At 39.8% G+C, this 17174-nt stretch overlaps 1 protein-coding gene across 4 annotated transcripts in view; it reads left to right on the top strand.

Moving 5' to 3' along the window:
* LOC308059878 (MARVEL domain-containing protein 3-like) overlaps nucleotides 1–17174 on the top strand; it is a 49454-nt gene that overhangs the window by 19078 nt on the left and 13202 nt on the right. For all 4 annotated transcript variants that reach the window (XM_080377837.1, XM_080377836.1, XM_080377835.1 and 1 more), the window contains one exon: nucleotides 3483–3652. In XM_080377837.1, the coding sequence (XP_080233963.1) occupies nucleotides 3483–3652 (170 nt within the window). The remainder of the gene's footprint in view (nucleotides 1–3482; nucleotides 3653–17174) is intronic.

The following is a 17174-nucleotide window of genomic DNA, read 5'->3' as shown; positions in this document are numbered from 1 at the left end:
ATCACCTTAAAGAATTGTATCACAGCAGGTCTGTCTTTATCACCTTAAAGAAAGGTATCACAGCAGGTCTATAGCATTTGTCATCTTCTTTTTCAGCTATGAAATATCATATTACAATAATAAGGAAAGCAATTACTCGACCTTGAAATTGTGAAGCATGAGCATGCCACATTTGGAATCAGGGAGCTATTTTACACTTAGAAATTGAACCTTTTTCTTTGTATTGAACGTGAGAGGGGGCGGAAAGATAGGCTGTGTGACACAGGCACTGATGTGAATTTCCTGGGGTTATCTGGATCAAGTTGGGTCACAAGTAGGCAAAGTGTGGCCATGTGTCTTAGTACGGTTCCTGAAGAGGCTGGTCAGCAGGTGACAACAAGCCATGGCTTGCCAAATATGCATTGCTTAAATGAGAATGTTACTTGACTGAGGCCAGCATAGGGACTTACTGAACCTTCTGGTTGCTCTAGTTCAGCTGTGAACAAATTCATATTAATTTAAAACAAAATTGCTTTTGGTAGTCACAGTCAATAAATGAGTTTGTTGAAGTGTCTAAGGCTGTTTGCAGCACTTGATAGTGCCTCAGCCCCTATCACCACAATAATCAGATCAAATAACAGGTTTAGAGTGACAAATAAACTCTTAGGATATTACACTTCTCCTTCCAGCCTGGCCAGCCTGCAGCATATTAGATGTGAGCTTAGGCTGTTTTCCTTTAAGGGCATGCCAGCAGCTGCATTGTAGGAGAGAGGTCTGTATCTTTAAATACCACTGGCAAATTGGTCATGGCAGTAACATGTTCATCTCTCCAGTTTAGTCTCTGGAGGGATGATTGTAGGGCAATTTAAGACTAGAGGTAAAGAGAGAGAGGAGAAAAATATAATTAAGGTTATTGAAAAGCTAAAATACTCCCTGATAATATAAATTTTAGCAAGAAAAACAGGATGAGAATAAAAGTACCAGTGAAGACTGCTATGTGGACTAGAAAGAGTGCTTATGGCTAAGTATAAAACATTTGGATGGTGGTAATCCTATTGTATTATGAAAATAGCTAATGAAGTTTTCTTCTCTCTCTCTTAAATCAAGAAAATCAGAGAGAAATGGGAACAAAGGTCAGCCTAAGAATCATCCTCGGAGGCTGAATGACTGTTCTTAGCAAAAGCAGAGATCAGGAGGGTTATAGTTAAATTATCTTGAAAGTATTAGAAGTGAGAATGCCAGGAATGTATTAATTGCACTATGGAGAGGAGGAAAAAAAAAAGGGTGTTAGGTTTTTGAGAAGTCTTGTGTGGGTTTTTTTCATACATAGCATAATATAAGCAATGTGTGAAAGGATAGGTATAAATTAAAACACCATTTCTTAATGAAGTGCTTCTCTGGACTTTTTGTTTTTACTGTTAGTTTTAAATGACTAGACACGTAGACTGAAAATTGGTGGATGGACCATAAAGGCCAACAGACCATCCCTGTATCCGCTGGGGATTAGAGGAGGAGAAGCTGCAGCTACAGATCTGTCATAGCCATGGAGATAATTTTTAGAGTCAAGCTGAGAATCTGGGGGGCACCAGCCCTCACTACAACTGATCAAAAAACTTTCCTATCAGTTGTTTTGATGGAGTTTGGCTTAACTTAACAACATTTTGCCTGCCTTAGCTTTCATGACAAAACCAGCTGTTTTGTAAGGAGATTTCAGTATTTTGGCAAAGACTTAGGCTGATTGACCCAAAAGACCTCCAGATACTGTAATGGAATAGATAGGAAGAGTTTCATGGAAGCTGTAATTTGGGTGCCTAATGCTTTCATCCCTTATGAGCACAACTTTCTAGCCAGAGTATTTCTTGCATTTCTTTCTGAAACTCCTATAGCAAGCTTCCTTCTCGTTGCTGAGAAGAAAGAGCTGCATTACCCAGAACTGGAAGGTCCTGAAGGAAAACAGGAGCAGAGGTGGCCAGAATAGGCCACTGTGAGGAAAAAAAGCATCTAAAAGAAAGAATTCCTTCCCCCCCCCCCCCCCAATTGTACTCTGTTGCTGAACATTACGGGGGGGGTGTTTTGTTTTTTTGTTTTTGTCTTGTCTTGTTTTGTTTTCTGGCAAGTAGCAGGATACAATAGAGAAGCAGCTGCATCAGAAGTACCAAAGGGATTGCTTTCAAGTTAACTGGAAGTCTTATAAATCACACAGCTTATTTAATTTATGTGACACAGCTGCGCAGGATGCTTTGGTGGTTGCACAAGACACAGGACAAAGGTCAGAAAAATCAGAAATGTTTTGGCCAAATAGAGCTGTTGGCAACTACATGTGGAGATGTTAGCATTGGTCTTGTTATTGAATGTCTTAATTAAAATGTAAAAACTACAAAGAACATGATTTAATGTGGATAAATGAGATAATATTTGTAAATTTGAATCTGGAATTGCATGAAGATAAACCTTAGTGAAGTCCAGTGATACTAAGAAACAAAACTGTAGTTGAAAATGCTGATCTGTGGATAAGAAATTAAAGATAAAAACTTAATAGGAAGACTTTTAAAAATAATAATGCTGAATGAGACTTAAAATACCCTTTAATAACAAAACCATCCAGCTGTACCTTGAAAAAGGCAAGCTCCAAAGCTCCTTCAAATGAGGGAAAACATTTAGATCAGACCAGACACAAAACAATTTACAGTCAGTTTCTTTTAACCTGAATGTCAACTTAGTTTAAAAAGGGAAAATCGCACATTTCCCATAGAATAATCTAAATCTCACCAACCTTAAACATCATCAGGCTTCAGATGTGGAGCTGCACATCATTGCAGCAAAGACAATTCCATTTTGAAGTATATGAATGAAGATTCTAATCAGAGACATGAGAAATTGATTTTTGGGGGGTTGATTTTAGATTCCTCTTCAAATATCAAAGACACCACACACATACAAAATAAAAAAGGCCAATTTTTTTCCCACTTTAAAATCTTTATTTGTTTCTTTTAATAGCTTTTGTTGTTTTAAAAGACATCTTTGTGAGACATAGTAATTGGAAGTAAAAACTTGACAAAATGCTTGCCCATGAAATAGTTGTGCTACTTTATGCATTTATTATGTGAAAATGTTTCTCATTTTTATTCTCTGGGCTGCTGTGGACTAGCTAGAAATGTCTGGTTTTCATGAGCAAGCTGTTACTCGTTTTTTTACGGGTACAGGAACTCTTCCCATACCTTCCTCGCTGCTGCCTTTTGCAACCTAAACAGTTCAGCCAGCCTACTCCATGAGTACATAGTTTTCCAAAATAAGAACCATCAAGTGCAAATGTTCTTGTGAACATGGATTTATGGAAGTATTTGGGATATTTGCTTTCAAAACATGCAAGCGAAAAAGATCATATACCTATGAAGCAGACTAGTTGGTTTCACTAACAGGAGCATCTGCCAGTTTCTCATGTTCTAATGTTCAGGAGAGATCATGATCTAATTAATACACATTAGTCATTTACTCCATTGTAGATCAACAGAAGACATCCGAGGTGGCCAGCACTCAAGAAATTCTACTGTTTGCTCAGACTCTTACTCTAAAACCTCAGGAGCAGCATGGGAATATTTTGGCCCACCACCAGAGTGTTATCCTCCCAAGGAAACCTTCTCAATGAAGTGTTCAAAGGTATGCACAACAAGAGGTATGTGCGATTCTTATTGCCTGCCATCCACCCCTCTCCTTCCAAGGACTTGTTTTGATTTTGGTTTCTGTGTTTAGAAGCACAACAAAGTAAAGTTAGAGGAATATTTAAAAAAAAATCTAACAACTGGGAGGGTTAATGAATGGCATAACTGCATGTTACTAGCACATTTTAGGCATCAAAAGGCAAGATTTACAGAGGTATTTAGATACTTGAAAGTGCATCTCCAGAATATGCATCCAGAGATTCAGAGTGGGTCATGTGTGTAAACACTCAGGTTGTGCAGCAAGGGTTAACCTTTGGGATTTAAGAATAAGATAGAAATTGCCTGTGTAGGTCATTTAAACATGGCTGTTGAAGCTTTGGTGCTAGTTCATTTCTCACATATTCTTCTCAGACTTTATCAACTCTGGATTTAATCCAGTCATCAGTTATACATCTTTATAAAGCAACGTTGTGGGAGACAAAACTGTTTCATGGACATGAATCCAGTAAAGCAGCTCTTCAGAAATAACTTGGTTGTTCATAGCTGGAAAGTGACTACAACAAGCAGACAAATGAACATTATGTGAGAGGAAATTGGCCTTTAACACTTAATAACCTCATTTCCATAAACTGAAAAAAAAAATGTTGCTAAAATATCCATTACTCCTTTAAAGTTCTTCCTCTTCCAGGATAACAAGCATTCTCACCTTGTTTGTAGGAAAGACCCACTGCAGTCTAAGTTGAAACTTGCAGCTAGGTGCAAAGTCTTTGTCCAGACTCTGTAAAGAGCCTTTCAGTGTCCTCCAGTAGAGAAACAAATGAAGAGTGTAGTTACTGGAAGTAAATTAAAATACATAGTTAGATTATTTCTTCACTCCATGAAGGAAAGTTAAGTAACACACTCAATGTGCTCTTAATATTTCTCGGTATGTGAATATGTGGACAATTTTAAGAGTGAGCTGAACTATTTTCTCTCATATGTATGTTCTGTGTATTTGTATGCGGTTTGTTTTTCGTTTCAAGGAAATTTAACTCCAACAGCTAGCAGAACATATTTAATGATACAGAGCCATACTGATATTTTATCCTTGATAAAATTGTATCAGCAGTTTCTTCTTCAACAATACTAGATTATTTTAACTTGTCTGAGAAGCTCTAGAAAACTCCATGCCTTATTTTATCACAGCTTTAGAAAAATGAAGTGGTGAGTTACTTTTAGTTATCAGTTTCACTAGTTGTTTAGACTCATGGATAGCTTAATATGACTTGCTAGGTGTCATGTCGTGTCCCCCCCTGCCCCTGCATTTGCTTCTTGTTATTTCAGTGCCTTATATATCGTTAACATTTTCAAAATGTCCTAGTTTTGGATACATCAGTTGACAGTGATGATTTTACTCCCACCCCTTCCTCAGGTATTGCTTAGTATTTTCCAGAATTTAATGTCTGAGCTTGCAGGGGAGGAGAGAAAAGAGATCATGCAGAAAATAAACCCTTTTATTGGCAGTTTTATTTCAAAAAATGAAAAGATATTGGAGGTTGATTAGATTATGAGAATGTTACTCCCCTGTTTAATTTTTTTGCATACCAAGATTTAGCAGAATTTCCTAGAATTGTTTTGCAGAATTCTGTATTCCCTGCAGTCACAGTAAACATTATAAAGGAAAAGCTACATTAATTGTTTACTGAAAAGTCAGTACATGTGAGTTACTTCTTTCAGCATGAAAAGTTCCTGTAAATAGTTCTTAACCATCTCTTTCTTTTGCCAATGATTTATCAGCACTCTGGTGAAATTCCCCCTTCCCAGTCAACATAATTCTAAAATAAACTAGTATCAAACAAGGCTAGGAGGTGATGTACCACAGACTTTTCCAAAGCAACAACTGAATTGTCAACCTTGGTTTCTGACCATGCATTGCTCTACTTTCATTATGGTTTGGATTTGAGGTTTGGGTTTTTTTTACTTTTGCCCAGCAAATAGACTTATGCTCTATGTGCACATGTACAGGTTTGGCAAACTAGAGAGGAATTCTAAACAACCAGAACTCCGAAAAGTATTTGCTTCACCCAGATACTGCCCTCTTCATCCATGCTTTTCACCAGCAATATCCCCAAAATCTAAAGCTGAGTTTCAGAAACAAGCAGTTATTTTTGCAGGGAGCCTTCAAATGCCTTAGCTGCAAGCAGCAGCAGAAAAAAGGACATTGTTCTCCTGTCTTTGTTGTTCTCACCTTCCCTCCCTAATCCCTGCCCCCCTTTTTTTCCTACAACTGCATTAAGAAAAGAAACTCACCCCAAATATAATGGAAGAAACAACTGATATTGACCCCTTTGGCTGGTAGGAACATTTGATACCATCTAAGAAACTTCAAAACGTTCTTCTCCTTTTTAATCCTTTAATCATGAAAATAGAAGGAAAACATATGTTAAAACATATGAGCAATACCTATTCATAGCATTCAGGTAGGATCAAGTGGCTGGCGGTACTGGATCATATGAGGCACCTAATTATGCATCCTCTCAATGTACTGGAGTGCAAATTTAGGAGGACCATCAGACTTTGGACAAGGGGAGGGTGAGCTCCAAACTTCTTCAAACTTCAGACTGGTGGGATTTCCTGAACTGGAAAACTGCATTCACTTCTGTTATGTTTAATACATCTTTACAGACTTATTGAATTTGTTTAATCCTTTTCTGAATCCCATTTTGAATGTTTGGCTTCCACATTATCTTATGAGAAGGAGTTCCACGGTTCTTTGTACCACTCGAAGAAATACTGTTTTGTTCCTGAAAATGTTTTTAAGAAGGTGTCTCTGATTCTGATGGTATTCAAAATACCTAATGATAATCTCATATATTCATCTTCTCCATAAGATTTATGATTTTAGAGTAAAGTCTTCCCTTTGTCACTGTGCTCTGTTGGCTTCTTCGTAGATTGAAGAATGATCAGTTCTGTCCCTATCAAAGGTGAAGTCTTTCCAGTTCTGGTTAGCTTGCCAGCCTTATACCTTTTCCAGATCCATTGTACCCTTTTGAGATGGGCTGACCAGAACCACACTCAGAATTCAAGTTAAATTCTTAAAAGGGTTAAATATCTGCATAAAGGTTCTGGTTCTTAGTCCTATCCAAATGCTTCCTAGCTTTTTGTGTGGTGTTTGACTATCGGTGAATGCTGAGCTGATATTTTCAGAGAAGGCTATCTGATATCTTTCCCGAGTGGAAATTGTTTAGAACACTTCTGTGTGCTCTGTAGATGTGTGTGTATTTGTGTTACATGCATGAAGTGTGAGGTTGCTTATTAAACACTGATTTCATTACTTTCTCATTCAAGAGCTTGAACTCTCAGCAGCCTACCAATTTTACAGTTGGCAATGATGAAGAATTCTTTTGTGATTATTATTAAAACAGGCTTCACTATCTCACTTTTCAATCTTTTCAGTTCATTAGTTTGTGCATCTACTGTAGCTGTTTGGTGTGTACTTTTCAGCTGAATCTCTTCGGAGTCCCCACTTACAGCTCTTTGGCCATGTTGCAGAGCAGTCTCAGGATGCACAAACTGTATTTCATTCAGCTGAAACTAAATGCGGGTGAGCTGTAACCACTAGCAGGCACCGTGTCCTTTGGACCAAACTGGAGCTAAGATGAAGTACTTCTCTCTCCCCAGAAAATGCCTGTTGTGTAGCCCCTAGATCTTCAGTTTGACTCTACAGATCCACTCCCATTGCACTGCTAACATGGGCATAACTAGTGACAGGTAGTACTAACCAGAGATTTCTCTCTTAACTCTATTTGAAAAATGGTTGTTTCCACTTACTGTTTATTTTATTTTAACCACTACTAACCTGTGAGAGGATCTTTTATGTCACAGGAGCTTGTATCGTTTAAGAGCACTACCACTTGGATTGCCTTTCTTCATCTGTCTGCTGATTCTTGCAAATTACTTCCCTCTAACAGACTTTTGACTCTTCCCTGCAATGCTGCCTTTATGTCTAGTTTCTATATTTTTTTTTCTTAGCTATGCCACACTTGTGGATCTACAGATTACAGATTCAAAAGGCAATACAAACACAGAAGTTTGTTACTTTCTGTTTCTGTAGTAGTGAAGGAGACTTAAGGAACAGTTTATAGACTGATGTCCAACTGTCTAGATGCTCTATATAATTATATGGGAATTGGAAATAAACTGCGTGTGATAAAGACAAAACTTTAATCAACTAAGGAACTACTGCTTGCAATAACTTATGCATAATAGTGCATGCCTTCTAAAGCAGCACATGTTGAAAACAACAGGAGTTTTTGGCCTGGGGATACTCAGAGCTGAAATTCTTTCAGAAGAAAACATTCAACTTGCTTTTCACAGTGAGGGTAAAATTTCTGTAGTTCTCTCTTCTGTATCAGAAAACTAAATTATTAATCATATTTGCCTTTCAAAGGACACCCTCTCAGCTCCTTTGAAAATATAACCAGATTCAGTGCTTTTGGTTACCGGAGGGAGCGAGAGAAGTGTTCAAGGCTAGCTGCCATGCTGCTTCCTTCAACTTAGAGCAAAATCTGAGTCAAACCTGAGCGAATTGCTGATCTTAAGCTGGTCATAGATATTTGGTCACTTGACCATGAGAACTTGCCATTTTATTTTTATTATGTATATTGGTGTGAAAGAGGTGAAGCAATGCAATTCCAGGATAATGCTTCCTTTAGTTTTGCTTAAACAGTGAAGGTGAACTGACTTTCTCCCATATTCGGTCAGTGTGTGACTCAGAAAATGCCTGCACTTTTGCCTTGTATAGAATTATTCTGTGCTGGTCATAATTTCTGAGCTAATAACTTCTTAAAAAATTCAACTCACTTGGAATTTAGGGGAGACAGCACTAAAAAGGTTAGAAACCAGTTTGTGGGGGAGCAAGTATAATTGAATCCCTGTTCTTTGGTGCCCTGAATACAGCTTTGCAACATAAATAGTGTCAGATTTCCTAAGCATATTGTAGGCATTTCCAAACAATCATGCCTTTAGCCTACATTCTAACATCCACAATTGTTAAAACCTTCAGACCAATTTCCTCTTAGAAAAAGACAGCATTATGGTTTGTAACAACAAGAAAAATCTCCAATTTCAAGCGTAGCCAGGAGGAAATATCAAAGTGAATTTATTTGGAGGAGGAAATAGAATTAGGGAGTAACAATGACTTTCTCCAGGATATAGTCATGCATTAACAAGCCAGCATTAATTCAAATGTAAACATCTATAAGCTTTTGTTTTTACAAAACAGCCAATTTTTTTTTTTCCTGTAGCTATTCATGCTGGCAAATACTCATAGACTGGAAGGAATACTGAGACAAGAAGTCACCCTAAACACAGGGTTCACACTACTAGATGCTTGGTTTGATTTATGCCATTGTTCATAACCATTATACTGCTGCTGTTATGTTGCTTTATGTCCTGATACTCTTCCTCTTGGAGTCAGACGCAGGAGCAGCAGGGGAAAAATGTTTTACAGAACACTCATATCCCCTCCAGTGCTGTGGAGATGTTGGGGAAGAATAATGGTCTGCAAGAGGCTATGAACTGAAATAAAAAAACTTCTGTAGCTTTGGTTATGTATGTTCAAAAATACTGAAGGGTCATTAAATGTGCCTAATGGGGGTAACTTTGTGGATGAAAGTTCTTCTTTTCTTCTTAATTTTTTGCCGCTACGTTCTGCCATGCTTAGCTCCTTTAAACTGTGCTCAAAGCTGTCGTGCGCTGTTCCTGTGGCAGTTAATTTCAACATATTTCTGCTCTAAGAAGGGAACACTAAGGTCCCCTATAGTCTCTGTAATTAGATGGCTTCCTCCTCCTATCTGTTTCAAAGTATATTTTAAATACCGTGTGAGTAACAGGCTGAATTTGCCATCAAGTTTTTTGATCTTGTAATTGTGAAGACAGAATATTAGTGGTGGAAATTGGATGGAGCTGTATAGATTAAAATAATCCCAGTTATTCAAAATGCTTAATTAAAATTGCACAGTAACAAGATACAGTGGCAGAGCAGAGCTGCAGGTAACATTCCTATTCTGAAGTTAAAAGCATTTCACATGGAGGTAAGTCCTGTTTGCTGTGGAATACAAATAGCCATGAGAATTTAGCTCTATAAAAACATGCAGGGGAGCTACGCTGGGTTGCAGATATCAAATGTTACCTTTAGCAAACTGTTGCCCTGCCAACGTAAGGGACTTCACTCTGCCCACTTCTTTATATCAGATTTTTTTCATCCACTGTTTGGTGTTGTGGTAACACATACGCTATTGTTTATAGAGAGGGGAGAACTACAGCTGAGAAGACTCGGCTAAGTTGGCAGGGGAAGATACTGGCAAAGTTGATGTTAGCTGTTAGGTATGTGTTAGACTGTAGTCCGTGCTTCCCTACTAGGAAATCTTCATTAAGTCTGCTCTCTACCAGCATAGAACAGGAGTTGCACCATCTTTCCTATAGGACCACTGGGTTTGTCTTCCCCACATCTGACCCAAATTTTGGGAACCAAGAAAAACTGTTTAAAAGGTGGCTCTCAAAGCTGATTGATACAACAGACTGACAATCTTTTGAATGTAGCTCTATTTCTCGAGCAGGTGATCTTAGCTCACTTAAAGGAGAAGAATCCACTCTGTCAGGAATGCTGCTCACCAAGTGTGACAACCTGCAATCGGTAAAGTGTATGAGAAGCTCAGGTTCACAGGTGCCTCCAACCTGATCTACCTTTAGCCAGACTATGATTACGCAAAGAGCAGTAACATCCCACTCTTTCTCCTTCTGAAGGCGGCTCAGTTTCAGTTCAAACGGAGGGAGTGGCTGTGGAAAGTTGGCATAGGGAACAAGAGTGTTTCATTGTTTTCTGAACTTCTTTAAAAAAAAAACTCCTGCAAATTTCTTTCGATACCAAGATATTTGTTTACTACTTGAAAGAACCGTGGGTACATTAGGAAGAAAAAAGGCTGTTTCTTGAAACACAGATCACGAGGCGACTGTGCAGAGAGAGACCTACCAGTGCTAGATACACGTACAGCCTTTTACAGCTGTTGTATTTAAATCGGTACTGCCAAGTTTAACGCAAGATCTTTTGCTTCCCACCCTCTCCAAAATTATGGAAGATGACTCATGCTCAGTTAGCAGGAGAGAAATCAAGAACATGCTAGAAGCAATGCTTTAAAGAACTACTACGAATAAGTAAACCAAAGCTGTTGTTCCCAGGCAGGGGCTGGGTTGTACTGAAACCGTGTCTTGACAGCACATAAATTGTAGTATCATACCGTGGTGGGAAATTGTGGGGACAGAGGCTGATGCAGTAGTTCTACAAGTGAAGTCCACCCTTTCCTGTGAAATTTGGACAGCGCTGTTTAGAAGATGGGAGGGTATTAAGCAAAAGGGATAGAGCAGGTTGGACAGTAGTTCTTTAAAGGAAAAAAACAGGACAATACATTTGGATCTGAGTACTCTGTGAACGTAAGGCTTCTCTGAATCATTAAAACCAAAGCTGGTCAACCTTTGATATTTCCTAATGGAGTGATTATCTTGAGTAAAGAGGGGCAACTTATTAAAAGATAATAACGATGCATCTTTCTAGACCACATAAATCATTTAGTTTTACCAATTTTTAAACTATTTCCCCATTGAATTCCTAGTAAGATGGATATCTCAAATGAGCATAAATGTGTTGGGCACTTACGTGCCATTTAATTTCAGTTGGCTCTGAGTATGTAGTTCCCCTGGGTCCTTTGAAAAGCCAAGATTCTGTTGGTGTTACATTGCCTAACTCTTGTGTTTTAGGGTTGGGCTGGGGTTTTTTCTGCCTTTGAACATTACCCCATTAGGGAGATTTTAGTGTAGCTCAGTGAAAGCTAACTCCTACCACTGGCTCAAAAACAGACATCTACAAAAACAATGTTGGGCTGGGAGCTTGGGGGGGATTTGTTTGTTTATGACAAATCTGTGTATTGTCCTGATTCTGCATCAGTGATGTTGGTTAAATTCTTGTTACTGGTTTCAGTAAGATCTTGCTTTGGACTGGTATATGTAAGGGGAATAATACCATTAGAAAGATGTTTTAATACTCTGTATCTAGATTTGATATTTTTAATCTGTTGTGACTGTTGCCTCCATTTCGTTTCCCTTGTTCAGTTCTCCTCCACTGTTTTGGTTCCTTCCCACTTCCGTCATATTTTTGTCCGCTTTGAAAAGCAGAATAAAACCACTCTTGCCTTTGATGTTTTCTCCTCCTTGCCCCTTATCTATTCCTCCTGCCACTAACTCAGTTTAGCAGAGAGGTGACCAAAGCTGTGCATTGAGCTGTGCCTTTACTCACTGGAGGACACCAGACCTGCACTGGAAAGAGAAGTCCAGCATTTGAGGTCCTTTTCAGGACTGACTGCTGCTTTTGTAAGTCACTATATATGGTCAAAATACTTACCTGCTCCTTTGGAGAAGAAAAACCAACAGCAGCTTCTGAAAAGTGGAAAGCTACCCAAACTGGGAAAAAAACCCTAAGAGACAACTTTCAGTAAGGAAGGCTGGGAGAATGTTTTCTAATGTGTGTGTGTTGTAGTCTCTGACTCCTCTCTTCCCTACTGCTGGAGCGGCCCGTAATGGGACAGGACACAGGCGCCACTGACCCATCTGCACTGCTGCCCAGCTGCTGGGGTTGAGGTGTCCAAGAGGGGCAGCCGGGCATGCCCAGGGCTGCCAGCTGGGTGCTGCTGGTCCCGGTGGTAAGTGGCCTGCAAAGGAAGCAGAGGCAGAAAACAAGCCAGAATGGAGAACGGCAAAGATAAAATTGCTTAGAACTACACAGGGATGTTAACTGAAGGGAGGGAATGATACCTAAAGAGACAGGAGGAGTCCATGCACAGTCGATAGAGGAAAAAAAGTGATTCCCATGCCAAGATGCAGCGGAGGGAAACACTTTGAAGGCCTCTTGTATTAGTCAGGTCCTCGTCAGGTCAGGCAGGGGAGTTCAACAGAAACAGCCAGAACTGACTGTCCTGAAGATTCATTTGTACCGTCTGCAGAAACGCAGGAACAAACATGAATTGATCATTTGACTTGATGTACAGACGTACGTACACACGCTGTGATCCTGGCAGCTGAACGCTGGGGCCATCCTGCCACAGTGCCTGGATGAAAATGCCCCTTTACAGCTTACACAGTTTAGTTACTGGGTACCACACAGTCAGCCACAGTATAGTTTTATGAGGCAAAACATGCAGATTTAACAACTCATCTCACCTGAAAAGGAGAGTTTCTGGTCTTTCTCTGGTCCTGACTGTGTTATTTCCCCTGCTGAACTTATGCCAACACAATTGCTCATCAGATATGCTGTGAGTCACTTCAAGTTGCAGGAAAAAACAGCAGCACACAAGAAAAGAGTTGAATCGTTTCCTGCTACTTTAATTTATTAAAACAGCTCTTGGAAGGGCCTAATGCTAGGCCAGAGTTACTACTGGGCAGGGGAGAAAACTGGTGACTGCTCAGCCAAGGGTAGAGAGTAAGGTCAGCTGCCTGTGGATTTTTACCCTTAACAGCCTGCCTGGCTGCTTCGCTGGACATTGGAGCCCACCATTTGACAGGAGACAAACCCATTGCTCAGTGGGTTAATACCATGGCACTAGCCCAGGGTGCACCTGGTATAGAAGGGAAAGAAAAAGAGAATAGTAGATTAATAGTATAAATTGGAAGGCTGCTCTTTGTTATAGCAGGAAGCCTACTCACAGCAAAAAAAGACTGGATTCAAACAAAGTTAACAAGTATGATACATTGAAATTGCTATCCATTGCAGATTTAGATTTTATGAAATGAATGTAACCGTTTCCTGGGAAGTTCCAGCAACACCTGCTTTCTTTTAGATTGCAGCCCTTCTCCTCACCTTCAGTGATGAAAAGCAGTACAGGAAAGATACATGGAAAAGAAATGGAAATCCAGGAGCCCAGACTTGAGTCACGTTACTTGCTTAGTGTGGAGACTTAATCCCAAAGCCAACTGTTCTGTTCACTGTGCTAATTTTAATACAAATCAGTAACATTTTAGAGAGATCCCTAGATTTTGAACTTGAGAAAGGAAAAAAATAACTAAACCAGTGGAGTTCTGAGATTTTCAGACCTCCTGTCATTTTATGCTCAAGTCTTTGCAATGCTTTCATTTTGCATGAGATTAGGGAATAGTTGTAGAGAGAAGTAATTTCCTCCTAGGAAGACCTTTTGGCTTTCTAGTTTCTGCAGCTATAACTGTAAGATGCTATGACTGTATAAGCTCTATGCTATAAGCTTTAACTCTATAGGTAACTGGCCTGTGAAAGCAGGAGTGGCAGCACAGACTCAGAAGCGTGGCTTTTAACTCAGCTTTTTTTTTGCCAGCAGTACATTTGCTGGACATTGGTAACTGCTACTATGTGTGTTCACATACCTTGACAGAGCTAAGATTCAAAACTTTACTGTCCTTTTATTCCTTTTTTCTCAAGTCTGTCTATCCTGTTTATACTAGTATAACTGGATTGGGTATCAGCTTACAACAATCACAATCAAGGTTGCGTGCAGCATTTGGGGTGCCTGGGTCAACGTCCAAACCTACTGTAGGGCTTAATATTTCCATCAAAGCCCTGATGGGTGTACGAGGCCTTAAGGATTTTCACTAACTGTCTGCTACTTTCACAAACCCTGCTGGCTCCTGTCATAAACCTGTGATTCACAGTTTTGTTCTACATACTGCTTGTCATTTTAGGGTTTTCTTTAATATAGGAGGCTGTTACTGATTTTTTTTTTTTTTAAAGATAATCTATGTGGTACAAATAACTGGTTGAGTAAGTACTAACGAACCCCTCTCCATTGTTTAGTTACTCTAATCAATTCTCCAGCAAGTGATTGTGAAAACTGTACAGGTACAGACAAAACCAGTCCAACCTGAATGCCCTGTCTAAGGACATTTTTCAGGCATGCCATTAAAGCATCTACTGCTGCACTTAAAAATACAGGAGACCTACACCGATCATATCTGTCATCCCATGAGCAAAGAGATAGGTTCTGCCAGCCCTGTCGTGGTACCATCAGCCAGCTCAGTGAAGTGAAGGGGTTGCATACAGAATTTGTGTAGTTGTAGGAAGCTGTGGAGCAGTGGCATTGAGGATTGGGGTCAGTTAGAAATGTGGAGAGGTTAGCAGCAGGTGATAGCTACTCTGACAACAGAAAATTGCCTTTTCTGAAGCTCAGCAAGGTGGTATACAGGAAAAGTTGATGCTCAGTGGGTCAGAAGAGCCTCACCAGTCATAGACAAAAAGGAAACTCTGAAGGTAGCGGTAGAAGAAAGCTGACTGGTCATGAATTCCCAACTCCCAAGTTCCCAAACATATTTAAAATTTATGTTTCCCTTAATCAAATGGTCTTTCCTCCCTGTAGACTTCTAAGAACTGCTTCCTGATGGAGCATCTATGAAATCAGCAGTCAGCCCTTAAAAAGGGAAGTGGCCTTCTGCGTCCGACACTTTCCAAGGGCCCTAAGGACCTAAGTTGATTCCTTGTATTTGGAAGGCATATTGTACAGCTCAGCTGAGCAGACAAAAAATATCTGATCCAGTTCCAATGAATGTCCTGTACCACTATTACTCTTTCAAAATATTTTGAACAGTCCTGGCAAAGCGGTGACTCTGTACCCATTGAAAACATTGAGTCTTTTGGTTGCATTGTTTGAATTTGGTACAAGGAGTTCCAAGTCCTGTCTCATGGACCAAGATTTAAATTTCTCTTTAAATTTAGCTTCACAAATACTTCCTCTGAAATAGTTGAGGCCTCCTGAACAGATTTGATAACTAGCATGATTATTGCCCTGCTTCACAGAAAGGGTTATGTGGAAGGGTCAAGGAAAAAGCATGTTGTCATGCAGAAATCAGCATCACCTCTGAAGAACACATACACTGAACTGCATGCTTAGTTCCTCCTCAGCAAGAACACTTTGTCTTCTCTGCCTGCTCTACCTAATTCTTTTTAGGATATGGAATATGTACATGCATGCACCTATGTCTGTATACACACACGTACATGGACAAGCGGAGCCTGAGATATTCTGTTCCCAAGAATTAACCACCATTATCACGACTCCCTTTTGTGCTTCTGGGATGGTTTGCAAGGCTGTGATGTGAATGGGCTCAGTACCTACCTACAGCTGCATGAGCAGAAGTGAGGGGACCAGTCTGGGTGCAGGGGGAAGCAGGAACTCCTGCGGTGGCCAAAGGCTCTTGTCAAACCATTGCAAGCACCTTCCTGTGACCGGCAGGCAGCAGCAGGAAGCTGCTCCTTACCTCAGCCTTCTGCAGAGGGAATAAGAAGGGGAAGAATGAGAATTTGTGATAATCCTTCATGGTGGCTGTCACTGGATTTTTTCGGTTAGAAGCATCTGGCAACACAAGAGAGGAATTTGTCTAATTCCCTTGTGTGCTGCTTCAGCCCTTTCTTTTCAAGCCCATACAGCCTTGACAGCAACTGAGCCATTGCTCAAGAGGAAAATGCCATGCTGGTCAATGTTAGCGGCAGAAAATGAAAGTCTGTATGCAAACCGTAGATCCTGCCCCACTGTGAAGACAAATATAGGACCACTGTGTCGAGCTTCTTATGTTCTTGGCTGTCAGACTGCAATGGAATAATAAGATTCACAATTCTGTAATTAACTTCAAACTTGAGCAACACGCGTGATACACTAGGGGTTTTCATCTCCCAAACAGGCAACCCTAGCTATGCGACGCTTCACCATCCGTCGTGTTTACTAATCTTAGTCTGACCCCTAGTGAGCTGTCACAGGATAATCAGATATAGCTAACAGATGCTGTACCTTCCTGACAGGCAACTACCACAAAAAGAAAAACAAAACAACCTTTATCTCGATCAGTAGCAAAACACAAGAAAAAGAAGAGTCAGCTCAGCAGTCATAAGACTTTCTTCTGAAGGTGGGGGTGTGGAAGAGAACACACGACCCAGTATCAAATTCACTTAACTTACCTCTGTGTGCAAGGTGGTTTTTGTCTCCTTTCCCTCCTCCTTTTTTTTGGTGCAATCAGGAGCTGCTTCTTCAGATTTATGAAGAGATTTTTATCTGTGAAGGAGATGAAGTAGAAGTTGCATCTGGTTAGATAATGAATTCAAATTAACAAACACTTAGAAAGACAAAAAACCATAGGGTGTAAGTTAAAGCAGTAAACACATTTTAAAGGACCTGAGTAACCTGCACAATTTTTTAAGCCATTAGAAGCTTCTAGGTTTTTGCCATCTTTAATCCCAGCATTTTGCTCATACTGGATATTTCTTGCTCAGTGTGTTTATGCCAAGTAGTTACAGGCCAAAATACAATCACTGTGCTCTCTGCCTTGGCAGTAACACAAGCACAGTAAAATTTTTATGGATTTCTTTCCCCGCATGAAGATCCATTTATCAAGCACAGTGACAAATTAAAAAAAGTAATTTGCCCAACCTCTGAAATGTACCCATGAGAGCCTGAGGGTTTTTTTCGTTGTGTTTTTTTTTTTAAAAAAAAAAAA

The sequence above is a fragment of the Falco punctatus genome, assembly GCF_963210335.1.
Source record: "Falco punctatus genome assembly, chromosome: 3".
NCBI classification, from domain to species: Eukaryota; Metazoa; Chordata; class Aves; order Falconiformes; family Falconidae; genus Falco; species Falco punctatus.
Note: the sequence above shows the minus strand (reverse complement) of the source record. Positions and strands in the feature narration are given on the sequence as shown.